The 26623-nt window shown below is 51.3% G+C and overlaps 2 protein-coding genes across 2 annotated transcripts; one reads left to right on the forward strand and one right to left on the reverse strand.

The window, feature by feature from the left end:
- Positions 1 to 6: 6 nt before the first annotated feature.
- COPA (coat protein complex I subunit alpha) lies at positions 7 to 22048 on the forward strand. Its single transcript, XM_075075289.1, has 33 exons — positions 7 to 149; positions 333 to 446; positions 919 to 992; positions 1298 to 1378; positions 1680 to 1756; positions 2209 to 2318; positions 6212 to 6321; positions 6920 to 7019; positions 7559 to 7694; positions 8118 to 8200; positions 8758 to 8908; positions 9333 to 9399; positions 9506 to 9581; positions 11663 to 11745; positions 12727 to 12866; positions 13772 to 13857; positions 14251 to 14389; positions 14733 to 14895; positions 14994 to 15140; positions 16259 to 16448; positions 16584 to 16679; positions 17049 to 17137; positions 17383 to 17506; positions 17784 to 17873; positions 17964 to 18073; positions 18262 to 18339; positions 18546 to 18614; positions 18839 to 18975; positions 19563 to 19749; positions 19834 to 19944; positions 20166 to 20327; positions 20427 to 20621; positions 21364 to 22048. The coding sequence occupies exons 1-33, from the start codon at positions 110 to 112 to the stop codon at positions 21421 to 21423; spliced, it is 3675 nt and encodes a 1224-aa protein (XP_074931390.1). The 5' UTR covers positions 7 to 109; the 3' UTR covers positions 21424 to 22048.
- Positions 22049 to 22586: 538 nt separating this feature from the next.
- S100A11 (S100 calcium binding protein A11) lies at positions 22587 to 25366 on the reverse strand. The gene is made up of 3 exons (XM_075075291.1): positions 24427 to 25366; positions 23182 to 23319; positions 22587 to 22875 (listed from the first exon to the last, which is right to left on the reverse strand). The coding sequence occupies exons 1-3, from the start codon at positions 24427 to 24429 to the stop codon at positions 22723 to 22725; spliced, it is 294 nt and encodes a 97-aa protein (XP_074931392.1). The 5' UTR covers positions 24430 to 25366; the 3' UTR covers positions 22587 to 22722.
- Positions 25367 to 26623: the final 1257 nt, after the last annotated feature.

Consider the following 26623-nt stretch of genomic DNA (forward strand, 5'->3'; position numbering starts at 1 on the left):
CTCTGCACCGGCGGGAGGACTGACACTCGATGGTCGGAGAGGTGGCGGAAGCGGAAGTCAGCTGGGGGTACTTCCGGGGTGCCGACGTGGAGGACCGGGTTGGAGGGCGATGCTGACTAAGTTCGAGACTAAGTCGGCCCGGGTGAAAGGTAACGGTGGGACCGGGCTTGGGTTGGGCTGGAAGCCCCTGGGGCCTGGGGGGACCGTTCTGGGACCTTCTTCCCACCCCCGGGGTCCCTGGGGGGCGGCGGGGGGGAATTCGACCCCTGGGGCTTCTCTGGGCCCCCAAGTGCGCGGAGACCTCGCCCTCACGACCCTCTGTGTCTCGGCAGGGCTCAGCTTTCACCCTAAGCGGCCGTGGATCCTCACCAGCCTGCACAATGGCGTCATCCAACTGTGGGATTATCGGATGTGCACCCTTATCGACAAATTCGACGAGCACGACGGTCAGTGCGCTGGGAGGGGGTTGGTGGGGCTTGGGGAGGGAAAACTGGATGTGAGAGGAGGGAGGGAGGCTCTGCCAGAGCGTTGCTGAGGCTTCTGCTTGTTTGATTTCCGATCCTCCCTGTTTTAGCCTTTGTGGCCAGTTTGCTGGTTCTGAACGTTGCACATGCATAAAATAAGGTATTAGTTTTGTTTCTGGTGTGAAAACGAACCTGCAAATACAGCTCTGAAGGGCCTGGATGTTTTGTGGTGGGTTGCTGCAGGCATCTTGATGGAAAGGAGCAGGTTTGGGAACAGTTAGGTGACTTTTTGTTGTTGCTTTGAAGCTCTTAATTTGTCAATAGCAACAGGAGTGAGGAGGCAGGCAAAATTGTGATCATTGATAGGGCAAGGGTTCAGTATGGGGCGATAAGGCAAGGGATCGCTCTGGCTGTCAGCCATCTTGCTGTGTCCAACCTGCTTTTCTATTTGTAGGACCCGTTCGAGGTATTGATTTCCACAAACAACAGCCTCTCTTTGTTTCTGGAGGTGATGATTACAAAATAAAGGTAAAATTTTACCCCTTTAGCTCTTGTTCTCTGAAAGGCATCATCAGGACTGTGCAAAGAAACCGGTTAAAAGATGAGAAGGAGCCTGGGTGGGTGGGAAATAGTGTTTGGGAATTGCGGTTCTCCTGTCGCAGAGACATTACAGTTAACTGCAGCGGGTTGGCAGTCTCTCTGTAGCTTGCGTTAGAAACACATTTTAAAATGAAACAGAGAGGCTTGTAGGTGAACTGAAATGCGAGAATGCACACCAAAAATCTAGCAGGCGGTGGCACATACAGTCGTCGTTCTGCTTCTGTGTGGTGCAGGTCTGGAATTACAAATTGCGCCGTTGTCTCTTCACTCTGCTGGGGCACTTGGATTATATTCGCACTACCTTCTTCCACCACGTAAGCTCCTCTTCTACTTACCTGGGTGATGGGTCCCCGCTCCATTTCAGTGTGAAAGGGAATCTCTTTTGCTTCCCTGGATGGGAATCTTTGCTGAAGAAATATTGGACTTGCTGGTGTGAGGGCGGGTGCTCCAGATACGGTGGCCTTCTGTAGAGGCATGAGAGGCATAAATTCTACCGCCAAGATCTTAAATAAGGTTTAAAAAGGGTTGTTCCTGGGGACAGTTGGAAAATACCATGTGGGGAGGGACTGTCTGGGGTGTGTATTACTTTGTGTACAGACTACTTTGTCTTTTTAGGAATATCCCTGGATCTTGAGTGCCTCTGATGACCAGACCATTCGGGTTTGGAACTGGCAGTCCAGAACTTGTGTTTGGTAAAATCAGTGGTTACTTAAAAAAAACTGGGGGCGAGCTGTCTTCATCTGTTGTTTTCAAGCAGGAACTGTGCTTAGTTGAAGGAAGAGAACTAAAAAGAGAACTGATCAGTTTCCATCAGTCTCATGTTTTGCTCGTTTATTCTGATGCCACTAGACTTGTGGTCATCAATTCACATGTTGTTTGGTTGGAAATTTTTTGAGGTTAAAATACTACGTGTCAGTGCTGAAGCCTGTGAAGTTATTGGTATCAGAAAGTCGGCCCTTGAACGCTCTCTGTAAGAACAGATGCGCTCAGTGTTCAGTCACACTGACTCTTAAAGACTAGCATTTAGCAATCCTGTATTCCTCGTCCCCCTTCCTGAGACTGAACTTATTGTTCTTGGTGCAAATTGGAATGCATATTTATATATCTTATGTTTAAATGGTGTTTTCTGTCCTTTCTGTTGTAGTGTGCTGACAGGACACAACCACTATGTGATGTGTGCCCAGTTTCACCCCTCTGAGGACCTGGTAGTGTCAGCCAGCTTGGATCAGACTGTGCGCGTTTGGGATATTTCTGGTGAGCTGCCCAGATCGAGGGGGGAGCCAGTGGCAAAGCCTGCTTCAAAACTGCAATTGCTGAAAGCCACGTGAGGCAGGAAAGAGCGGTTTGGATCTGAGAGCAGGAAGAGTAGGCTGTTGACTACAGGAGCCTCAGGCAGAAAAACCTCTATTAACGGGGACTGATTCCTCTCAGTTTCCGTGAAGTCGTAGGACGTTGGCTGGAAGGGACCTCTGGGTGACATCTAGTCCACCCATTTGCTTGAAGCAACTCTCTGTGACAGCAGATGAAGTGGGCTGTAGCTTTGTGCAGCCAGAAAAAAAAAACCTCTAAAGATGGAGATTCTGCAACCTGATCTCCCGATCTGATTTTATAGCCAATATAGGCAAGGAGTATTGCTGTCGGAAGGGACGTAGTGTTGTCAGCCAACCAGCTTTGTGGAGGAGGATTTTAGAGATTTCACCTTTATCCTCCTGAAAACCTCTCGGAGGCGGCAATAAATCATTCATTCTGAGAGGAGGATAAAAAGGCCTCTGGATTGCAAAAAGGGTGGGAGTTTGGGTTTTTTGGGGTGTGCTTTTAATTGGGTAGCCTAGTTGAGGGTGGTGACAGGAAGATAACATTATTAGGGATTATTTTTTTTTCAGTCTGCTTGTCTGTTTTATAAAACAAGGCGTGGCCTAAAGGTCAGCAGGAGTTCCAACTCAAAACTCTGAAGCACTTTGCCGATCCCTTAGCTATTTCTTAGTTATACCTAGGCATGAAGTGACTTAATGGAATGAAATATCACTAAATGAAAAGCAAGAAATGAAGAAAAGATTAGAGGGAGAGGAGAGACTGGGGGGAGGCAGGTGGGGGCAGTGCTGGTGGCGTTACAGCATAAACTATCCTAGAGGCAGACTTCATCTGACCTGCCGCTCTCGCCATTGCAGTTTTGGTTGGGCACACTGCGTTATTTGTAGAACACGCTCAGACATGGCCAGCTGTGTCAACAGTAGAGGCTGGGGACAGGATATCCTGGTTATTTAAAACCTGTCCCCCTCTCTGTACTGCCAGCACGGGGAGTTTAACAGCTATTCTGCCAGTAAGCTTTGCTGCTGCATTCTCCCACAAACACTCTCTCTCAGCAGAGTTCCAGCTGCCAAATTGGTTTGGAGATGGTACAGACCTCTTTTTCCTCAGCTGATATGTGATGAGGGGTTTTAGAGACATGCTGAATTATTGACTCAGCTGCCGCTCCAGTCAGACATGACACTGTGAGAATACTAGTGTGTGGAAAAATCTACAGAGAGACGGATTCAAAATCCAATTCCGCTCCCCAATTTTCCCCCAGAATGACTTCTGTCCTTAGCAGGATTCTGTTCTGGCTCTAGCCGTCTCCTGGGAAGAGTTATTTCCCCATTTTCTCTGATGTCTGTTGTGCACATAATCCTAGTCATAGAGAACATCGTTTGGTGTTGAGCTTCAGCTCCATTTCTGAGCGCTGCTTTTAACTTGCAGCTTCTGCTGACATCAGTGGGGATTTTTTTTTTCAGCAGGATTTGGGATTATGAGCACTGGTTCTTCAGTGCCCTCAGTTAAATGAGTTTAAAGGTCACGTTCCAAAATCCTCCTCCCAAAACTATCAGCTCTGTTGGCAGCCTCAGCTGAGAGCGTGAGGGATGAGGAGCGGGACCCGGACCAGGCCCCGGAATGCAAAGATGGCCTGGCTGTTTTGAATTCCTATATATTTAGTGCTCCTTGGTTTGAAACCTTCTGATAAAAGATCTTCAATGTAAAATGTGTGTGCTTGAGGTTAAAGGGTCTGTTTCCTGCTAATCTCCTGAGAGAGACTGTGTGAATACAGTCAGAATGAGCTTGTTTATATCTATTAAAATGCATGAACGGTTGTGTTGTATTATTCACCTGTGCTGTGGAATGAAGTCTTTGCTCATGACACTGATACTAACCTGCAGAAACTACAAAATAATCTGTTTTTCTCTGTCTCTTTATGAGCATTAACCCCCGAGGAGGCTGTTAATCGTCTTACCCTGATCAGAGTGCTTTTGTGTGTGCTCTAACATCACACACCAACTCCCGTTTAACCTTACTTCTGGTTGGCAAGTGCCGGTGTCCGATGCTTGGCAGGAAACTTCCTTATTCTGTCAGGGCTCTGTCTAGTCCCTCTGGATGAGCAGCTTAAGCGAGGATCACCTGAGGGTTTGGGCTGGCAGTGCTGAGAAGCCCTGGGACTGGGAGGACCTGAGCTGAGAGTCCCCAGATAGAGTCTGTAGACCTAGACTGCCGCTCCTTGAGCACCCGCAGTGGGTGTATGGCAAAACCTTTGGTGCTTCAGCCTCTGCGCTTCTCTAATTCCCCACTCAGTGCAAATGGATTACAGGGGCAGGAAGGAACCTGAGCCCAGCAACAAAAGAGTCCGTACCCAAGAGTTTCTATTGAAGAAGAGAATAAAGCAAAAGAATTTGCAAAGGACTGTCTGTCTTCTTCCTTCTCCCCTAACTTGTGTCATTCACAATTAGCACGTTGCCCCTTTACTCTGGTTATTTTAATACTCGATCTCCTGGGTGCTCGTGTGCATGTTGAGCTGAGTCTCCTTTTCAGGTTGTTTTTTTTTTTTTCTTAACAGCTGTCCTCAGAATGCCTAATACCTACCTTCCCGCTACGAGTCCCTTTTCTGTCCCTGCTCCCTCCCCCGAGCAGCACAGGAGGCTGGTGTGTTCTGTGAGTGTCCTGCCTTTCCTCTCGATTTGTGCAGTTACGCCAGAAATTTTCCACTTGTGTCCCAGTCCTGTTCCTCTGGCTTGTCAAAGGCTCAAGTATTTTCTTTTCCCAAAGTCTTGTGTTTCTTCACTCATCTTTCTTGGGTTATGTATGTTTTATTCCTCCTTTCTGGGGTACTTTGTGTCAGCTTTGTTGGAAGCACCTACTCAGCCGTTCAAACCCTTCGCCGTTACCTGGAGCGTCTGTGTGCGCACCTCGCTCAGCGCGCTGAGCGTTTGTCCCTTGCTGTCAGACACTGCTTAACGCGTTGGTTTTGTTAAACTAACTTTGCCAGAGAGGTTGTTGAGCTGTTAATCCGTGAGGAGTTCGGGAATCAGAATTGCACCAAGAAAAGAATACTTTTTGTCCTCAGTATTGTTTGTTTTCTCCTTACGCTTCCCTCTCTGTTGGCGTCCATACCTCTGCAATTCGGCTTTTATCCTAGGCAGTTTTTTCTTATCCTTGATGAATTTCATGGTCGCAGCCTTGGGCCGAGTACTTTTAAATGAAAAGTGTATCTTGTAAGTCTTGTTTTTGTGTTGTTCGAACGATCTTTTCCCCCTGCGCTGTTGGAGGAGAGGCTTTTTTCGATTCTCACTTTCCCGACTGTGTTCCCTTGGGTTTTTGATGAAGGGTAGGAGGTGCAGGTCTGTTTTAACTTGGATGATTCTTCAGAAGCAGGAACGGGCTTTATTTCATATAGCTTTAGCTCCTGAAAATATTTTGTGTCCAGGCAGATTGTCCAAACCCATAACCAAGAGGCCATCAAAGTGCCGTGGGTGAAAGACCCCTGAAAGGTACAAGCTCTCGAAGGGGTGAGAGGGGGAGAAAGCGAATTTGCCAGTCCCTTGCTGAGGTGCCGCTGTCTGCGTCCCAGTGAGCAGAGGTGATCCTTTGTACGACTTGCTGCGTTGCAGATATTCCTTTTGGTATGTCTAATCTGAGCTTGCGCTTTTAGAGGAAGCAGAAGGGAGTCCGGGATGTTTCTCACCCTCCTCCGCTCTTCCAAGTTCTCAATTTCCACTTGAAGCTGCGTGCAAACAGTGCAGGAGAGCGCTCAACTTGTTAAATTAGAAACATTGTTTTGATAATATTTTTTGCTAAAATTTGCTTCCACCACCCCTGCTGCTCCTTCCTCTTTGTTCCACAAGGCCTAAGGAAGAAGAACCTGTCCCCTGGAGCTGTGGAATCCGATGTCCGAGGAATAACGGGGGTGGATTTGTTTGGGACAACAGATGCAGTTGTGAAGCATGTTCTTGAGGTACGGTGTCAACGTGCGGCTGCAGCACGGCCTTTTCAGTGTCACTTAATGAAACCCTTGTGAAGCAAATGATCCTCTAAAAGCTCAGAAAACCAGCAGAGGAAAAAAAGTGTTGAAACACCTGACGTGGCTCCGTAGAGTTGTATGCTCTTGTAGGTTATGGCCTTACTTTTTCTGAGCTGAAAACCTGAAATCTGCCGATGTTTGTACTGTAACCAAAGAGATACAGTTTTCCCTGTACAGCCACAAGCTCTGTTAAATAGCAGATGTTATTACCTTGTGTTACTGGAAGCAACAGAGGAGATTATGGTACAGGCAGCCCTCTGTAACGGCTTGTTAAAGCTAAGGAGCGGTGCTGCTCTGCTGCCGAGCCTCAGCTTCGCTCTACTGGTGAAGAGCGGTACCCGCAAAGCTTATCGTTGCGGGCATCTGTACTCTTACTGTCCGTAAGCGTTCGGTCTGAGCAGTGTGGTGTATAAAAATAGTGAAAAGTGTGTCTTGGCAAGCCTGTCTGCAGGCTTGGTTGCTTTGTCCTTCCTTTGCTTGTTGCATTTGGTCACCAAATTTCTTCGAGTGACTGGTTTCTTTTTGCCTGTAGGGCCACGATCGTGGGGTGAACTGGGCCGCCTTCCACCCCGCGATGCCGCTTATTGTGTCGGGAGCCGACGATCGGCAGGTGAAGATCTGGCGGATGAACGGTAAGAGGATTCCCGAGGGGGTTAAGAGCTGTCATTTATGTTAGAACATCTGTAGGCACTTTGCAAACGTGTCTGTATGGTAGATCGGTAAATAATCCCAAGCAGAATTGGCTTTTGTAATTTGAGGAGAGCTCGGTTCTCTAGCAAACACTTCTAGCTTCTTTTGATTTGTACACGCTGCTGAGCAGAAGCTTATAGGAGTAGAAAAACTTGACTGTGAATATACACTGATGGGCAAGAAGGGGAGCTGCTTTGGGAGCCAGAAACCCTCTATCAGGAACGATTATGCTTTTGTCAACTCAGTCCAGCTAAAGTATACACAATTCTTAGCACCTCTTCAGTAATCTGGCTTATCTGTTCTCCCAGGTGAGCTGTGCTGGTGGTTAGAGAGAGACCATAAGCGTCAATTGTGGAGTATGGTGCGGGAACTAGCGGCCGATGCAGTTTGCTTTCTAGTAAAATGCTTGCTGTGCTCCTGCTTTGGCAGAGCTTAACCTGTTTAAGTGGTATTTTCCTCGTTCTTTTCCACTTCTGGTTAGAATCGAAGGCCTGGGAGGTTGACACTTGCCGGGGGCATTACAACAACGTCTCGTGTGCTGTCTTTCACCCACGGCAGGAACTAATCCTCAGCAATTCGGAAGACAAGAGCATCCGTGTCTGGGATATGTCTAAACGGTTAGTGCTTGTCAGGCATCTGACTCAGCCTTACTATGAAAGTATTTACCTGTGTGACAGACCTGAACACCAGCGGTTCTTAAAACATCGGTGCTGGCATTCGATAATTCATGAGAGAGAAGTCATGTTTTTCACATTTTCTGTCCCTTTGAGACACGTGTTAAGGGCAAGGATTGTAGCTGTCTGCAAGCACGTGGGGGAGGGCTGACCTCTAGTGATACTGCTGCTGAAAATATGTTACGTGAGAATATATTATCTGAGAGAAGGCTTTGAGTGTGGTGTTTTGAACTCCCAGCGGACTCCTCGTGCTGAACGCTAGACATGGTCTGTATGGCAAAGCTTAGGATCTTCATTTTGGGAGCTGAATTTACACCGAGGTTTCCATTTTATTTATGTTTCTTATTCCTTCTGCTGCATGTTTAGCACGGGTGTCCAGACCTTTCGGCGTGATCATGATCGCTTTTGGGTATTGGCGGCTCATCCCAACCTCAACCTCTTTGCTGCAGGTAAGAGAAGGTCCTGTGCAGTGTCTGGCGGTTTGCTGCAAAGAGCAAATGTATTCCATCTAGGAAATCTGTACAGGATTTGCTTTGGCACACTTTGCAGACGCCCTGACTGGCAGATGCTTTTATTAAATGTATCGTAGGGAAAAGATCCTTATGTAGTGGAACACAGTCTCATTGTACCAGCTGCAGTTCAAAGCTAGAACAGGATAGCCTCTGCATTAACTAGCTCTAAGGCTAAGAAGGGGTGGGACAGATCCTAGGGGAAGCCACGCTGGACTAGAACACTTAAAGAAATAGGTGGCAGCGAGGCAAAGTGTTTCTAGACGGGTCTCCCGTCTGAGATTTATTAGGAAACCTAACAAGGGGGAGAGCACTTAGGAAAGAAGTGGATTCGCTTAATTCAGTCACGCTGAGGAGCATCAGGTGCGGCTGGCAGTCATCGGTTATGACTTTTGTTGGCCCTTTCTTGGTTTGAAGGGCTCGATAACGTCATCCTCCTAATGAGAAAGCAACCCAGGATTCAACTGACGTTTGAATTCTCACATGCCTTTTCTCAGGCCATGACGGCGGCATGATTGTGTTCAAACTGGAGCGCGAGAGGCCGGCTTATGCGGTCCACGGGAACATGCTGTATTATGTGAAGGACCGTTTCCTCCGCCAGCTTGATTTCAACAGTTCAAAAGACGTTGCCGTCATGCAGCTGCGAAGGTAGGAGGTGGGAGCTCATCACGTTACGAGAGGTGTTGCCGGTACCATCAATCCATGGTTAGTTTCTCGCTTACAGATAGGTCGTCTTGTTGTATTCACATACCTTAGTGTCAGCCGACTCGTCTCTCAGATGAGCTTACAAAGCCTACAAGAAGTTTTTTAGGTGAATTTTTATCTGCATAGATAGAAATATTTTTTTAAACCAGTTTTAAGTTTCAAACTGAAATCCCAGCTCTTTAATTTATGAAAGGTCGATGATCTTGAAGTGTTTCCAAGTGGTTTTGATTCAGGAAATTCATCCAAACTGAGCTTTTCTGGTGCTCGGTGTATTTCAGAAAATGAAGAGCGTTTATCAGAAGGTTACTTTGGTAGAAATAGCCTTGATCCACTCTAACTTTCTCTTTTCTTCATGGCTCATCTTCAGTGGTTCCAAGTTCCCGGTGTTCAACATGTCATACAACCCAGCTGAGAACGCTGTCCTTCTCTGCACAGTAAGTCAGTTTTGCTGCATAATGTGCTGAAGAACTTTCCAGAAGGCTGTGAATGTCGGTTCTGTGAAATCCTATCTCAGAACGGGTTTTTCCCCCCTCTCTGCAGAGAGCCAGCAACTTAGAGAACAGTACTTATGACCTATACACCATTCCCAAGGATGCTGACTCTCAGAATCCGGACGGTAGGCATTTCTTATTTCACATTAATCCTCGTGAGTGTTTACTGCTGTGTAGCCGTCCCCTCCTCTGCTTTCCAACTCTGTGTGTGTGTGTGTTATATATGAAAAAAGCTTCATTTCTCTAAGCCTCCCTTGTTGGACTCTTTCCTCCGTGTTTCGCAGTGTCCCTGCAGCACACGTCGTTTGGCAGGCTTCCTGCTCACTATATCACGCTACACTGACTTGAAAAATTCATGTTCATCCCAAACTTTTACGGCTACAAATATATATTTTATAATTTTGTTATTAGGAGCTTTCCGTTTTTCCCTTTTGACGCAGCAGGCAGCCTTCCTGGCTTGTCAACAGAGATGGATTTTAACCAGATATGTTTTGTTCTAAGAGGTTTTATAGTCTGAAAAGTGGCTGTAAAAGTGACAGTGCCAGGGTGCCAGTAGTCATTCTTCCTCTCAGCAAATTCCAGATCAGTTTTGTGCAATTTACAAGTCAAAACATGATTTAGGGGGAAGAAAAAAAACCCAAATAATTCTTTCTCCTAACTGTGAATTCCATTTGGGATCTGAAACTCCAGCTGGTTCCTCCCGCCTCTGTCGTCACGGCAGTAAAGACTTTGAAGTGAGTGGGAGTGATGAATGAGTTAGACTGGAATCCAGCTCAGTTGTTCACAGATTTATTGATTTCTGTGGGACTAATGAAGGGGAGATTTCTTCGCTGAGTACAGTCAGCAGGTGTATTTGGGGAGAGGAAGAGAAAGGGAGCTTTATAGTAATTTTATATAGATTAAATGTTACTGAATATATTTCAATATTTAGTTTGAGGCATTCAAAGCTGGCTTGTCTGGGGGCGCCCAGCTTGTGACCCTTTAAATGAGGAAAGGAGTTATCCTTGCAGAGGAAGAAATCTCTAGGCCTCATGAAAGCCACGTGCTTTTAATGCATTTTTAAGAGTAGCATAAAATTCTACTGTCCGATAACTGCCCCCTCCAACAAGCTGCTACATATGCAACCTGTGGTCCCAGGACTATAATGTAGGTATTTAACATGTGTCTTGGAGTTGTCATCGCCGTGTCCTTCAGCTTATTTACCTGACCTACAGAGGACGCTAAGCTTTCTTATCGCTCTTTAACAGTTTTCTGGGTAATATATCTCAATCATTTTCTGCCTGATCTACAGTCAGCGTTAAAGACTTAAAGCTGGTGAAAATGCTGAGTTCTGGAGATTCCGAAAAACCGGTGAAGTTGCCATCAGAAAACCCCAAGCAGAGCTGGGAATTGAATCCAGACAAGTCTGTCTTGTGTTGGGCAGTAGATGAGGGCTGAGGGGCGAGGCGGTCAGGTTTAGATCATCATTTTTTTAGGATGTAGCTCTGCCACGAATGGCGCTATGCTTGGTGAAATAGCACTTGGTGTGGTGCGTGAGCCTCCAAAAACGGTCGTGTCGAGCAGCAGCAGGACTGGTGAGAAAAGGGGCTGAGAACTAAAGAAAACTTCATTTTACCGAAACAGCAGCAGCTCTCTCGCTTCACATCTCTGTTCCCTCCTGCTGCTGCCAACAGCCTGCTCCGTGTCTGAAGCGCGGCCCACAGCACTCTTCTCTGTGCTGTCTGACATGCAGAGCGCTGTGTTTGTATTAGCATTTTAAAACTGGGAGAACAGCTGCGTGCTGGGGAGAGTGCAGCCTTTCTCCTCCAGCTCATTATATCAGTTTGCGGGGGGGGTGGGGGGCGAGGCTTACATTGAAGCCGGGACCCTCGCTGCTCACTTCGTTTGGCCAGCAAGGCTCTGCTCGTTAGCTTGACAGACGGTGCTGTCGCCCGGGATGGCCCGTTTCGGCGCCAAGCAGTGGCGTTGGCGGTACAGCCAGCCACTTGTCTTGTGCCTTGGCTGGAGAGAAGGGCTGGCGCTGGCCACGCTGAGATCTGAAAGGACATCGGGGGAGGAAATGAGTCTTGTGAATAGCCTCAGGTTAAACATGAATTAGTAGGAAGCAGCTACAACAGCCAAGATGGGATCAAACAAGACTGACTAATGTGTTGCCGTAAGAGCCTGCCAGAGGTTTTATTCACTGCCTGTGTTTTGCTCTCCCTAGCCCCTGAAGGGAAGCGTTCCTCCGGGCTAACAGCTGTGTGGGTAGCTCGTAACCGCTTTGCAGTCCTGGATCGCATGCATTCGGTAAGGGGACAGGCTTAATAGGGTCATCTTTTTAACGGGGTGTGTTGTCATTTGGAAGTGTGCAGATGGAAAACGGGGAGATTGGGTGAACGGAATTATTGGAGATCCAAGCAGACTGGCAAAGCGTTGTCAGCAGAGGGTGGGCTGCCGACACGCACGAAGAAATATGATACAGTGGAAACGTAATGAGTTGAAATGTTATTTAACTTTCATGACAGTAAATCTTAGCAGGCTTCCAGCAACGCAGCTACAGCAGGTGAGTTCAGGAATGAAGGCTGACCAGAACAGGGCTGTGAAGCCACCCACGTCACTTCCATAGCATCAAAGTAATGGGGAAATGGTGGAAATAGGGGTTAGATTTTTAATGAAGCTCTTTGTTCTCCCTTGTGAAGTGCAGTAGGAGGAAGAAGCGGGAAAGACGGTCATGGAAAGTTTTCCCTGCTTGAATTTACTTGATGTGAAGGGGAAGAAAAATCTTGCTCTTTCACCCCATGCAGGATGTTGTAGTTTTCTTTTTCCCCTTTTAATTCAGTGGGATTTTGGCTTGGTAAATTCAAGTTTACTTCATGCCTATTCTGTTACTCCGCCCTGCCTTCCCCTTCTCCACTTGCGGTTCTCCCCTTTCAACTTCCTCATTTCCCTCTTCTATCTGCACTGTGTCCTCTCTCACTTTTCCCTGATATTTACTTTGTTCATATAGCCATTATAGAGGGGGCTTGTGAACTGTATCAGCCAGCTAGTAATGACAGCGCGGGGGGCTGAAAAGGAGGAATACGCTGTGTCTGCACCCTGGCAAGCTTGTGGTGGGGTTTTCTGGCAGGATAAAGCCTGATCCTGCTTCGAGAAAGGCTGCAGCTCTTATTTTGGCCTCTTGCCGCTGAGGTTCAGCTCTACAAAAATTCTGAGTTAAAATAATCCTAAATTTCTTTGTAGAATCTACCTAACTGTCCCGTGCTGTTATCTCCTCTCATCAAATGACAGATCCTAATCAAAAACCTGAAGAATGAGATCACGAAGAAGGTGCAGGTGCCGAACTGTGATGAGATTTTCTACGCTGGCACAGGGAACCTGTTACTGAGAGATGCAGACTCCATCACCCTCTTTGACGTGCAGCAGAAGCGGTAAGATCCAGTCTGCCGGGAGAAGTTTTAATATTGTAATCTTGCTGGTGTGTGCCCTCTGGGGACAAGTAATAGCTATTAATGCACTCCAGAATTTAGCATCAGCTGCAGGCTGCATCAGGCTGATCCAAACCACGGCTAACAACTGTTAGGAAGAGCAGAGTGTAAACATAGCCAAGGTGCAATTTATGCTGCAGGCATCATGCCATTGATCGCAGGGAGATGTGTGCCCATACCCTTGTAAATCCTGTGACTGTGGAATCGGGTGCTGTAAAAATGGAGAGAAATCAAAAAAACCTGAACTCGATCAAGCTAAGCTTCCTGACCTCTTGTCCCTTCGGTTTTACAGCTGCTCAGAACGTTCTCTTGGCAGCATATTTGTAGGCATATACGTGTTGCTGGCCACGAAGAAACAGGCAAGGAGTTGGTGCTTTTGGCCATCTTTGTAGGCTTGAGAAGGTTCTGGATTATCTGCAGATAAATACGGTGTATGTTGACTGCTCATGTGCCAGAACTTGCCTTGTTCTCTTATTTGTATGCCTTTGTCTTTCTAGAATTGCTGGGAAAGTATATAAGTAAATTAAACAACGCAAATGCTGCTTGGGAATACCTTATTTCCCTTGTTCTGCTAAATCTAGCCCTAAAAACCCCCTCAGAAATCGAGGTTTTGAAGTCAATTGTCACTCAAATATATTTGGTATCGCGCAGCTATGGAGAGAGGTTTGTTTTGCTGCAGAGATACTCAGTTTTCCTCATGATTCGACAACTCCAGAATGGCAGAAAGGGGCTGCAGAGCATCTGCAAATTGGGCTTGGGCTGCTGGCCACTGGTAGTTATCATACAGAGCTTGATCATGGAGCTTGCTGTGGAGGGGTCTCATCTGACTCTGTGCTGTCCTCTCCCAGAACTCTGGCCTCAGTGAAGATCTCCAAGGTGAAATACGTCATCTGGTCGGCTGACATGTCCCACGTCGCTCTGCTGGCTAAGCATGGTAAGCGGCAGGGGGGCGCGGGGTTTTGCCTGGATCCTAGCGCACGCTAGCTCCTTCCTAGAGAAACCATTCAGTGCCGTGGCTTGCAGTGGAGGTGCAGCTGAAGGCATTCACAGTGTGAGCCCCGCCACTTCATCTCTTCAGCAAAACCCTTCTGTAAGCTTGCAAAACAGAGGGCTTCTCCCGCTCCTCAGAATGATTCTGGCCAATCCCTTTCATAAAACAAAGGCAGACAGTGACAGTTTAGTTGTGGTTGCCGTCATCTCCTTAGCGTCTGACACTCTGAACATAGTTCCTGCTGCTGGGACTATGGAAGAGAGAAGCCTAATCCCGAGGTGGATGTTTAACGCTAGAGGGTTACCTAGCCTTACTTCTTCTGGCTTTCCCCTCCAGCCATCATGATCTGCAACAGAAAGCTGGAATCGCTCTGTAACATCCATGAAAACATCCGTGTCAAGAGTGGTGCCTGGGATGAAAGCGGTGTGTTTATCTACACCACCAGCAATCACATCAAATACGCTGTCACCACGGGGTGAGTCCGGGAGTCGTGCGCCGAGGCCTTGAACCGGCAGGCCTCTTGCAGGCTACCGTGGGGGGTTTTATTGGCAGACACCAAAGCTGGTGCTTGTGAAATGGTGCTTTTATTACAGCATGGACATACCCAGAGGCAGCTAGAGCTAAACACATTTGGTTGCTTACCCTGTGCGCTGATATTTTGCCGCAGGGCTGCGTGGCTGCGGTGTTTCTCTGACTGGGGCTTGCTTTTATAACGCAGGCAAAAATAACAGAGTGTGTTGAGCCTCTTTTGAGGTAGGGAATGGAGCCATGCAGTGTTGTGTTGGCACGTGTGTCGCGTGTGCTGTGTGTTGGCACAGGGATCACGGAATTATCCGCACCCTGGACCTGCCTATCTACGTTACCCGCGTGAAGGGGAACAACGTGTACTGCCTGGACAGAGAGTGCCGCCCCAGGGTCCTCACCATTGATCCCACAGAATTCAAATTCAAGCTGGCGTTGATTAACAGGAAGTATGATGAGGTGAGGAGACATGAGAAACCCTGTGCTCTTCCTTGACCTACACCCAAAGGTGAAGGGAAGGTGTTGACAGCTCCAATGCTTGGCCCTTTTCATTGCAGGTGCTGCACATGGTGAGGAATGCTAAGCTTGTGGGCCAGTCCATCATTGCCTACCTGCAGAAAAAGGGCTACCCAGAGGTGGCCCTGCACTTTGTCAAGGATGAGAAGACCCGTTTCAGCCTGGCACTGGAGTGTGGCAACATTGAGGTGAGGTGGCAGGTGGTGCTGTGAGAAAGGCATGTCATTTGGGGCATCACTCGCAAACCTTGGGTTTTGCTGCAAGGAGGAAGAGTATTGGGAGGAAGTATTAGCTGAGAGTCATAGAATCACAGAATGCCCTGAGCTGGAAGGGACCCCCAGGGACCATCAAGCCCAGCTCCCGTCCCTGCACAGGACACCCCAAATTCACACCGTGGCTCTGAGGGCCTTGGCCAAGTGCTTCTGGAACATCGCCAGGCTGGTGCCGTGATGCCACCCTGGGGAGCCTGTGCCAGGGCTCCACCACCCTCTGGGGGAAGAGCCTTTCCCTAATGCCCAGCCTAACCCTCCCCTGGCACATGTCCCTGCTGTTCCCTCGGGGCCTAGCGTTGGTCACCAGAGAGCAGAGACCAGCCCTGCCCCTCCTCCTCCCCTCGGGAGGGGGCTGCAGAGCCCCATGAGGCTGCCCTCGGCCTCCTCTGCTCCAGCTGAACAAACCCAGGGACTCCAGCCGTTCCTCGTTTCCCCTCTAAACCCTTCCCCAAGCCTCCGGCCTCCTCGGGAGACTCTCCAGTACCTTTATACCCTCAGTGTCCTGCAGCGCCCAACGCTGCCCACAGCGCTCGGGGTGAGGCCGCCCCAGCGCGGGGCAGAGTGGGACAATCCCCTCCCTCGCCCGGCTGCGATGCAGGGCTCGGTGCCCCCCAGGGCACGGCTGGCCCTCTGGGCTGCCAGGGCACGCTGGGGGCTCATGTTCAGCCTGCCGTCGGCCAGAGCCCCCGGGTCCCCGCAGAGCTGCTCCCCAGCCCCTCGCGCCCCAGGCTGCCTGTGCAGCCAGGGCTGCCGCGCCCCAGGGGCAAAACCCGGCGCTTGTCCGTGTTAAACTCCGTGCGGCTGGTGACTGCCCAGCTCTGCAGCCGGCCCAGATCCCTCTGCGGGGCCTCGCCGCCCTCGGGAGCGATAGGGTTGAGGATGAGAGCGGCCTTACTAAGGTGCAGGCCTTCAGCTGGGGGCGTGATTTAGTGCCTTATAATCCTGTGCTTTCCGTCATGGGCATTATCAACAAAAGTTTGCAGAGAAAACTGCTTTCTGCAAAGCCTTTGTAACCATGTCCATTCTCTTGTTAGATTGCTCTGGAAGCAGCCAAAGCTCTGGATGACAAGAATTGTTGGGAGAAACTGGGAGAAGTGGCATTGCTGCAGGGAAATCACCAGATTGTGGAGATGTGCTACCAGCGTACCAAGAACTTCGATAGGCTCTCCTTCCTCTATCTCATCACTGGCAATCTGGAGAAGCTTCGGAAGATGATGAAGATAGGTGAGTGCCAGGGTGGTGGCAAAGAAGGGTTGAGATAAGAGAATCCGAGTGTTATTCCCAGAGGGAATGAGTGGCACCACAGTGGGGACAAGAACAGCAAAGCTATTGTGACTTTTTTTTTTCCTTCTGGTTCAGCTGAGATCCGTAAAGATATGAGTGGCCACTACCAGAATGCCTTGTATCTAGGAGATGTGGCAGAGAGAGTGAGGATCCTGAAGAACTGTGGGCAAAGTGAGTAATATCAGACGACCGTATGTCCCTGTGGGCTGGGGAGAAGCTGGAGAGGTTATTGGGATGAACAGTAATTTTTGGAGGCAGATCAGCATAATCCCTTACTGGAGAAACTGAATCAGATGAGCAGAAAGTAACCCAAGAGCTACAATACCGTCTAGGAGACCTGACTCAGCCGTAGAGCATATTCAAATGACCAGTCGCTGCCTGCACATTCTAGTCCTAAATCTAGTGACAGCCCTAAAGGTGTGATTCTACACCTCGGTATGCTGCTAATCTTCCCTTTGTGACCACGCGTGCCGCTGTGAGAAGTTTCCTTTCTCTAGGCGATGAAGAACGCGTGCTCACATTAGTCATATTTTGTTTCAGAGTCCCTGGCCTATCTCACAGCTGCAACTCATGGTCTGGATGAGGAAGCTGAAAGCCTGAAGGAAACATTTGATCCCGAAAAGGAAACGGTTAGCAAACTGGCTAATGCCTCCTACTTCGTTACAAGAGCTCTAGAGTTTGGGAAGGTGATGACAGTGGAACCTGGTGTTAGTGTGACCGGCCAGGCAGCTCCTTTCTGGGAGGGAGGAACCACCTCCGTTCCAGTCACTGCTTATCAGGGTTGAGGCTGGCTGTGCCGCCTGCAGGTGGGTAGGTCAAAGAATGGGGTTTTCCTTATGTGGCCTTTAACAGTTCTCTGCTCCTCTCGGCTCAGATCCCAGACATTGATCACAATGCAAAGCTGCTGCAGCCTCCCGCTCCTGTCATGCCTCTGGATACCAACTGGCCATTGCTGACTGTCTCCAAAGGGTTCTTCGAAGGAACGATTGCTAGCAAAGGTATTGCTCTGGACTTGGAAAGCTGCATTGAGCTGGGATATGCCGAATGGAGGTATTTGTCTCCGCGGCTGTTGCCGTTCACCTCAGATTTGTTGTGTGTTATTAGCAGAGGTTGGAATCCAGCTTGGCATTCCCTCAGATCTCTCAAATCTTTGGCCTTTTAGCACAAGACGGGAGTGGACAATTAGATGGGGAGGGTGCTGGCCTAATGTAATTCTTTGTTTAACACCTGACCCGCTCAGAGATGAGTAAAGGAAGGATCCTACCCTTTTTGTAGGCAAAGGGGGTGCCTTGGCTGCTGATATTGATATCGACACTGTTGGCACTGAAGGCTGGGGAGAAGACGCAGAGCTGCAGCTCGATGAAGGTGGGTGAATCCAAGACTTTCTTGTGCAGAAGTGTAAGTGTGTGCTTGTGTAAGAGCTCTGACTATTTCCCCCCTGCCCCCTCCATGCAGATGGCTTCGTGGATGCTGGAGAGGGCTTTGGAGAGGAGGGCCTAGGTAAAGGACAGGAAGAAGGAGGTGGATGGGAAGTCGAAGAAGATTTGGATCTTCCCCCTGAACTGGTAGGACGCTTCTTATAAGTAGCCCAGTTGTAGTTACTTGGGAAGGCAGTGACAGCTTGTGGTGGTGGTGGTGGGGCAACGTGTTCTGGGCTTCTTCAGAGACTTGGTCACTCGAGCTGTGGCCAGCTCTGATTTCATCTGGATGCTGGAAACTTCCACACTAATCACTGCTCTGTGTGTTCCCCCAGGATGTTCCGGCTGGTCCAGCAGGAGCAGCAGAGGACGGATTCTTTGTGCCGCCCACCAAGGGCACCAGCCCAGCTCAGGTAGTGGCACAACATTTTTGATTGTCTTTCTCGGAAACCTTCTATTTTGGCGCTTCTTTTTTTGCGGTTCAGTCCTTCTTGTTGACACTCACAGATGAGTGCAGTGTAGGAGCTCTTAAGGGGAGTTAGGGGTGGTGAGGGTAGGTAAGACAAATGTGTGCATATACGCAATTCCTCTTGCATATGTTTCCCTTCCGCTCTCGTAGGTGTGGTGTAACAATTCTCAGCTTCCTGTTGACCACGTTCTGGCGGGCTCCTTTGAGACAGCAATGAGAGTAAGTTTTCCCTGGAGTTTCTAGGGAAAAGATTGTGCCCTTGTCCCCGTGTATTTTTGTCTCTGATCCAGTCCGAAGCTTCATTTTTGTGTCCTTTTGAGAATTGTTTCATGCGTTGTTTTCTCTGGGTATAAAACGAGGTGGTGTGAGACTGAGTGATGGCTGTGCGGCCTTTGTACAGCTCTGGATGACTTTTACTCAGCAGATCAATGTCTCTCTTTCAGCTCCTCCATGACCAAGTGGGGGTAACAAACTTCGGACCCTACAAACAGCTGTTCCTGCAGACCTACGCCCGTGGCCGTACGACCTACCAAGCCCTGCCATGTCTCCCTGCCATGTATGGATACCCACATCGCAACTGGTAAGCAATCGGGTTAGCTCCTTTCCTGCGCTCTTCTCCTTGCGCCGTACACCTCCCAGACTCCTTGATGGTTGTAGCCAGAAATGCCTCCTTCCTCTGCTGTGGAGGGAGGAGCCTTCCTGTTTGCTGGATATAAACAGGGAGCATTCGGTCTCTAGTGGGATTTTTCTGCTGCCTGCTGTTAGATGTAAAGATGTTGAAGAACTGCTTTCATTTTTTTAGAGACTAAGACCAGGGTGAGGCAGTTGGGGTGCTGTGTTTTCCAGCGCTAATGCTCTGCCTCTGACAAAGCTGGTCTGAGAAGACCTCGAGAACCACAGGTGTGTTTTTACAGAGGTACCTCGAAGCCACTGTAGAAAAACAAGCCAGCCTTCCCAGCCTGTGCTAATACAGAAAGGGCTGGGCATTGTGGGTGGCAGAATTATGGAAGCACAGATGTCTTTTGTGCTAAGCTAATGGCAAAGAAACAGCATGGCCCTCGGTCAGAGCATTCCTGGCAGGTTGCAGTCGAGCTGACAATGTGTGTGTCGTCGCTGGCCTCTGCGGTGGTCCCGTTTGTACCCCCAACCCCTCTTTGGTGCCTCCAGGAAAGAAGCTGGCTTGAAGAATGCCCTCCCTGCTGTTGGACTGAAACTCAACGACCTGATCCAGCGCCTGCAGCTCTGTTACCAGCTCACTACGGCTGGCAAGTTTGAGGAGGCCGTGGAGAAGTTCCGCTCCATCTTGCTCAGTGTGCCCTTGCTGGTGGTGGACAACAAGCAGGAGATAGCTGAGGTGAGAGGTGGGCTCTTCTGTCCCTTGTCTGCATGCCCGTGGGGCAGGAGGCCGAATGCCTGACTCTCTTTCCCTCTCTGAAAGGCCCAGCAGCTGATAGCCATTTGCCGGGAGTATATTGTAGGACTCTCGATGGAGATTGAGCGGAAGAAGCTGCCCAAAGAGACCCTGGAGCAGCAGAAGCGGATCTGTGAGGTACAGAAACACCGTGAATTCCTTCGCTCTGAGGGAGATGAGGAGGAAGTAGCCTTTGGGTTTAAAAAGGCATTGGGAATCCTGAATTCTGCCATTTCCTCCTTTAAAGCAGATGTGGCAGTGATTACCTGGGAGGGGTTTCCTGCAGCATTTTCAGGGCATCCAGCTATTCGTGTGGTTGATAGTGATTGTATCCCTGCTCTCCCTCCTTCCCAACGCAGATGGCTGCCTACTTCACCCACTCCAACCTGCAGCCTGTCCACATGATCTTGGTGCTGCGTACTGCTCTCAACCTCTTTTTCAAACTCAAAAACTTCAAGACAGCTGCTACTTTTGCTCGTCGGCTGCTGGAGCTGGGTCCAAAGCAGGAGGTGGCCCAGCAGGTATGTCTGTGAGGTGCATGTGCAGAACTATCTGCTGTGGCAGACCCAATTTGAACTGCCTCTAGCTGCCCCTCTGGTCGATGTGGTTGCTTTTTGCAGACTCGCAAGATCTTGTCAGCCTGTGAGAAGAATCCCACTGACACCTACCAGCTCAACTATGACATGCACAACCCCTTTGACATCTGCGCCGCCTCTTACCGACCCATCTATCGTGGCAAACCCGTGGAGAAGTGTCCTCTCAGCGGAGCCTGCTACTGCCCCGAGTTCCGTGGGCAGATCTGCCGTGTCACTACGGTAAGGGAGCCTCAGCGTCTCTTACCGCCTCCTCCTAACCTGTGGTGTTTCCCTTGGTAATCCCCTTCAGCAGCTTCCCCCATGCTCCCCCTAAACTGACTTGGCATGGATTGTGGGTTGAGTTGAATGTTGGAGGACATCAAGTTGAGCGTGTGAGGTGGAACAGCTGGGGAATTGTGAAATACTGTGTAGTTTAAATCATAGAATCATTAAGGTTGGAAAAGACCTCTAGGATCACCAAGTCCAACCCCCAACCCAACACGCCCAGGCCCCCTAAACCATGTCCCCAAGTACCATGTCTACATGGTTTCTGAACCCCCCCAGGGACGGTGACTCCCCCACCTCTCTGGGCAGCCTGTGCGAGGGCCTGACCGCTCTGGCAGAGAAGACAATTTTGCTCACACCCAACCTAACCCTCCCCTGGCGCAGCTTGAGGCCGTTCCCTCTCGTCCTGTCACTGGTGACTTGGGAGCAGAGACCAGCCCCCCCTCACTCCAGCCCCTCTCAGGCAGCTGCAGAGAGCGAGAAGGGCTCCCCTCAGCCTCCTCTTCTCCAGGCTAAACCCCCCCAGCTCCCTCAGCCTCTCCTCGTAGGACCTGCTCTCCAGTGCTGCCTCCAGGGACTGATGTGGCAGTGATCGGCAGCGTGCGTCCTCGAGAACCGTCTAGGCTCTGAACGCTGCGTACGGGGTTGGGCTGTTGAGTTGCTTTTAAGCATTAATCATCTGCCTTTTACTCCTCAGGTGACGGAGATTGGCAGAGATGTCATCGGGCTGCGGATCAGCCCGCTCCAGTTCCGCTAGGGCATGCCTGTCCTGGGCAGGTGTGAGACCGGAGGGAGATGGTCCCGTTTCACGGCACAGTGTGGAAACTTCCCCCTCCCACCATTCCAGCTTCTACCCTAGTCTCTAGCCATGCCTCTGCTGTGTCTTAATGTGCTCTTCCCTTCCCCAAGGAATGCTGTAGTGAGACTCGTAGCTGCTTCCCAGTAGTACCAGCTTGCGTTTCTGTTGCCAGATCCGGCTGATGTGAAGTTCTATGTACCGTTGTCTTGAGGCAAATCTTTTCCAGAGGGTAAAGAGTGGCTCCTGCTGAGCCCTGGTTACCGCACAGCGCGCTCCTTAGAAACTGCTTGAGAGGCAGCAGCTGCCCCTCACGTCCTCTTAATGTTGGGCTCCTGAAAGAAAAGCTCCAAGACCCTGCTGGGGCCTGGACAGCGGGAAGAGCCGAGCCTGGCTCTCGCAGGACTGCGGCGCTGTCTGGAACTGGGGCCAGCGCAGAGCCTGGCCGGGCTCCGGCAGCTCCGCTCCTCTCGGGAGCGCCGCTCAGCCCCCAAGTGCTAGCATTGACTTTTTGTTTTGTTCTCCTAGCAACATTTCTCAAAATAATCAGCTGCTCTCCTGAATAAAGTAAATTAACCACCTTGTTCTTCCTGTTTTGTAGCTCGCTTGGTCTTACTGAGATAAATCTAATCTCTCTTCTGATTTCCTCTTCTCACTTTCCCCCCCCCCCGCCCCCTTCCCTCTTTTGTGCTCTAAACTACCAGATTTGGGTGGTTTTGAAGCTTCCAGAAAATGGAGGCTGTGGTCCTGAAATAACTCACCGCACCAGCAGAGGCTGTTTCTGCTAATTATTAGTGTGTAATTGCTGTTGCCGGTGCTCAGCTTACCCTTATTGGTAAAGGATACCTTACCAATATACCTTACGTGGTTGTAGCCTCCTAATACCGGTATCACTGTGCTTAGTGAAGAGTAATTACAACTGTAGGACTTAATACAGGTATTACTGTGCCTTTCCCCGTGGTACTTAACAGGCTCGAGGATCTCGAGGATCGTAGTTTCTGGCAGCGACAAGGATGGGAACACATTTTCGTGTCAGTAGAGAAGCAGAGGGTGGGACCTGGAGCTCCTGCTCCCTCTGTGGCTCGACTGCGTCCCTAGGGCTGAAGCAAACCCGTGCCTTACGCTAGGATTTCAAACCTTTTATTTTCTACGTAAAAATGAGGAATGGGGATGCCCCCATCTTAAGGGCACTGCTTCCAGCTTTCCATCGGTCTCGTCTGAGGGATGTTCACAGTGGTAGGGGAGACGCGGCAGGCAGGGCTAGGGGCCAGGGGCTTTAACCACCAGGCTGTTGTGGCAGGCGACCGCAATGCCCCCGATGAGGTTCAGGAACTCCTGGAAGTCTAGCTGCCCATCGCTATTCAAATCGAGCTTCTTCATCATCCTGTCCACGACGCCTGGGTCCTTCTGATTCTGCAAAAGACCAGAGAGATGCGAATCGATGTCTGCCTCGCGGCAAAGGTGCCCCTCGCTGAACCCCCCTGCCCCGCGTACGGAACCGCGGCTGCCACGTCCACCGCCAGCGGAGGAGGGTTGGCAGAGGGCTGCAAAACTCACTCGGGCCAACTCGTGTCAAGCCACGCTCTGGCTTCTGGTGGGAGCGAGCTCTTCCCGTTGCCCACCCCACGGTGCTCGTGGGTGGGGGGCAGAGGCTTTAACTGCTCTCCCGGGGGGCTGAAGTGCATGCTACGGGAGACTCTTGGCCTGGATTTTGCTCACCTTCGTGAAGGCGGCCAGCTCGCTGTTCATGAAGGCCACGAACTCCCTCTTGGAGAGCGTGCAGCTGTCCCCTTCGCGCCCCGCGTACCGCTGGAAGACGGCCAGCAGGGACTCGATGCAGCGTTCGGTCTCCGTGGGCTGCAAGAGCAAGTGCAGGCGGGCATTGCAGGGAGCTCTGGGCTTGCAAAAGAGCAACTTTCTCTATTTCTGGAGAAAGGCTGGGCTGTGGGCGGGGGGGCCTCCTGCAATCGCTTTCCTTGAGGAGTCGCCTATGCCCAACCCGTCCGGCTGCATTTTTCTTTCATATTAATTTCTCTGATGCCTTGGCACGGCACTGCGGTGCAGGAGGGACCCAGAGGACTGGGGAGTGGCTCATGGAAAATCCCCTAGGGAGACTCAGCTCCCACCAAATGAGCGTCCTGGACTGGGAAGAGCTTACGCTGCAACCACAGCGACGGGAGGTTTTTTCTGTGCTCTCCAGCATGGCTTGGCCGGGGCTGCTTTTCTGGAAAGATAAGCTTGTCTCCCCCTTCCCCTCCCCCTGCCCTGTCTGGACGGAGGAGAAACAATGAGTCATGAGAGAAAAATGCAAGCAGCATTAGCTCCCCAGACTGCCTCCGGACGGCGAGGACAGAGCAGGCACCCTGAGGGAGGTGGGGGGAATGTGGGGCTCTTTCCCTGCCCGTGGCTTCGGCTTTTGGGGAAGGGCAGTGCCGGGAGAGCTGGGCAGAATCCGCCCTTCCCTGCCTAACCTCAGCATCTTGGGGTTTCCCTGCCACATCCTGCCCTGCCTGAGGCTCAATTCAGCCCTTTTTGGTTAATGTGAGAGGAACTGAGTTCCTCCTGCCCTCGGCTCTTGCCTCCGCTGCGTACCCCTACCCTAGCGCTGGGGGGGACGGGACGGTGGAGGCAGAGCTGCAGCCCTGAGTCTGGGGACGGGCATCGGAAGCATCAGTGGGGGAAAAAGAGGGGAGGGAAGGGGGACACACACAACACAAATGCCACCCCCAGCTCCCCCACACCTGCGGGGACCCTCTGCCCTCCCTTTCTAGCTCTGCACCCTCTTCCCGCACCTGGGCCCCATCCCTGGCAGAGATTTAGCTCAGCCCCTGGCCCTGCCTGCTCTTTCTGGCACCAAAGCGTGTCTCGCCTTCAGCTCTGGGGCCACTTGTGGGAAACGCTCCTCCGCCCTCGCCCTCCTGCCCTTACGGAGCCACCTCTCCCTCCCCGTCCCGGCTCACTCACCATGGCTGGGGGTGCGAGGAAGGCTCTCGGTCCTCGGCGGGGTCGCGGTGCAATGTGGCAGAGCAGGAGCCGGGGTGGTGATGAGCGTCACCCCGCAGCCGCCGCCCTTCCCGGCGCAGCCAGCGCCCAGCCCTGACTCAGCCCCTGGGCTGCGTTGGGCAATCGTCAGCTCTAACGGGCAGATCTGGACGTGCCTGCGGTCCCCAGCTCCGGCACAGGCTGGGCCCCTCCTCTAAACTCCCTGTCCCTTTCCTTCCTCAGTTTTATTCTTTACAGTTAGTTACGTTCACATTTTTCTCCTTATCTGTTTTGCCCCTCAGTCCTTTGCCACTCGTCCCTTTACAACTCCCTTGATTTCTTCCCCAGGGTCAGGGCTGCCTTGCTGCTACCCAGAGCCTCCCCTGTGTTTCCCCTTGCTAAGGTGAGGTTTGGCCTTCCCCAGCTTTTCTAATTAGGCCGGCAAAGGCAGATCAGGCATAGTTGAGCAGGCAGCATTTCCCTGCCGACACGGCCGGGGCTGCCCACCCCTGGGGGCCAGCTGCTGCCTCTCACCATCAACCCTGCCCAGTCCCACCTGCTGAGCTTTGCTGGTAACACCTTGGAACCTCCTCATGTTGTAAAAAGAGCAAAGGCAGCCCCGGAGGGTTGGGGTGCTGTGCCGGGAGCCAGCTGCAGCCAGGATTTGTCCCCGGTGGTGCTGGTCTGTGCTCCTCACCGGGGCCGGCCGCCCTCGTGCTGCTGCAGAGCGAGAGGCCCTGGAGGGCTGAAAACAGGGAGACACAGAGGTGCAGGAGGGATGGGAGGCACCCAAAAGGCACCCAGAGAGGCAAGTGATGTGCTCGAACAGCTCAGGGTTGGGAGGATGGGGGCTGCGGGGCTTGTGCCACCCCGAAACCAGCACATGGGGCTGTGATGCCCGGCCGCTCCCCCTCCATGGGGAGCCGAGGAAGCTGCTCGGACACGTGGTGTTTACCCGTGTTTGCACAGCCCTCCCATGGTTACGGCACCCGTCCCCACGCCTCTGCAACCGGCGCTGACGCAGAATTGCCCGCCCGGGGCCGGATTTCCCTGTGGCTCCCAGCCCTGGCTGCTGCCGCCTTTCCCCAGAAGCTTCAGGGGGAGCCTGGGGCGGAGAGATTTGGGGTATCGCAGGCCGCCCCCACGGTGCGTGGGAGCCGGGATGTGCGCTGGGAATGGGGACAGCTTCCAGGGACGGGGCTCTTCGGGAAATCCCGCTGGAGGCGACGACTCAGCAGAGAGCAGGAGAAAGGGAAGCAGCAAACCCGGGGGATGGCTGTCCCCAATATATTTTCTTGCCCCAATTTTCTGCCCTGGACTCACCTTTTTTCCCATGTAGTGGGGAAAAAGCACTTCCCCCCACCTTCAGCCCCTCCCAAAATGGAAAATGTTCTGTCCACAGAAACCGAAAGGATTTTCCAAACCTGGGAGCTGAAGGCAGCAAATCTGCTGCTCTTCATGGATTTTGCACTTCCACCTGCATTTTGCAAACTCCTCTCTGTGCTCCCTTAGCAATATCACATGAGCTGGTCAGAGGGGCAAGTGATTCCCCCCTTTGCAAGAGCAAATCCCAAAGCCCGGCCCCGTCCTGGCTGCAGTGGGGGATTTCAGGAGGTTTCTGTCTCTTGCTGCTGCTGCGTGTGTTTGCAGTCAGGGCTTTGGCCCTGTTTGCAGACAGACCATCTGTGCCGCCATATGTTTGTCACCAAGACGTGCGATTGCCACATGCACCGAAGGGACATCGCTGAGAGCGTCACCCCGTGCATCCGCCTGCCCCCGCCTGTGACAGACCCTTCTGAGTCCTGTTGGAACCAGGTTCGAACCATCAGAGGCTGGTGGCCGGGGCTTGGTGAGCGAGGAGCCCTGGGTGCTGCCCCCGAGGCTGCATCGGGCTATGGTGGACCTGCGATGCCCTCGTTCCCCCTGGCCGGCCCCATTACCAGCCAGCGGGCTCTGGTTGTATTTAAGAGCAAGACACAGATGGTGCTGGGGTTGTCCTCGCTTCTCTCTCTGTCTTCTTGCAACGTTGCAGCCCCATCTGCTGCTGAGAGAATTGGTTCTCTCTTGTTCAAGGGGAACAAAAGTGAATAAAACCTGTTTTTTCCCAGGGAGGGTCATGGACGGCTCCATCTCCTGCCTCGTGCACCATGTGTGAGATCCGGTGTGTTTTCCATGCTGC

Source organism: Phalacrocorax aristotelis, chromosome 25 (genome assembly GCF_949628215.1).
Source record: "Phalacrocorax aristotelis chromosome 25, bGulAri2.1, whole genome shotgun sequence".
Lineage (NCBI taxonomy): Eukaryota > Metazoa > Chordata > Aves > Suliformes > Phalacrocoracidae > Phalacrocorax > Phalacrocorax aristotelis.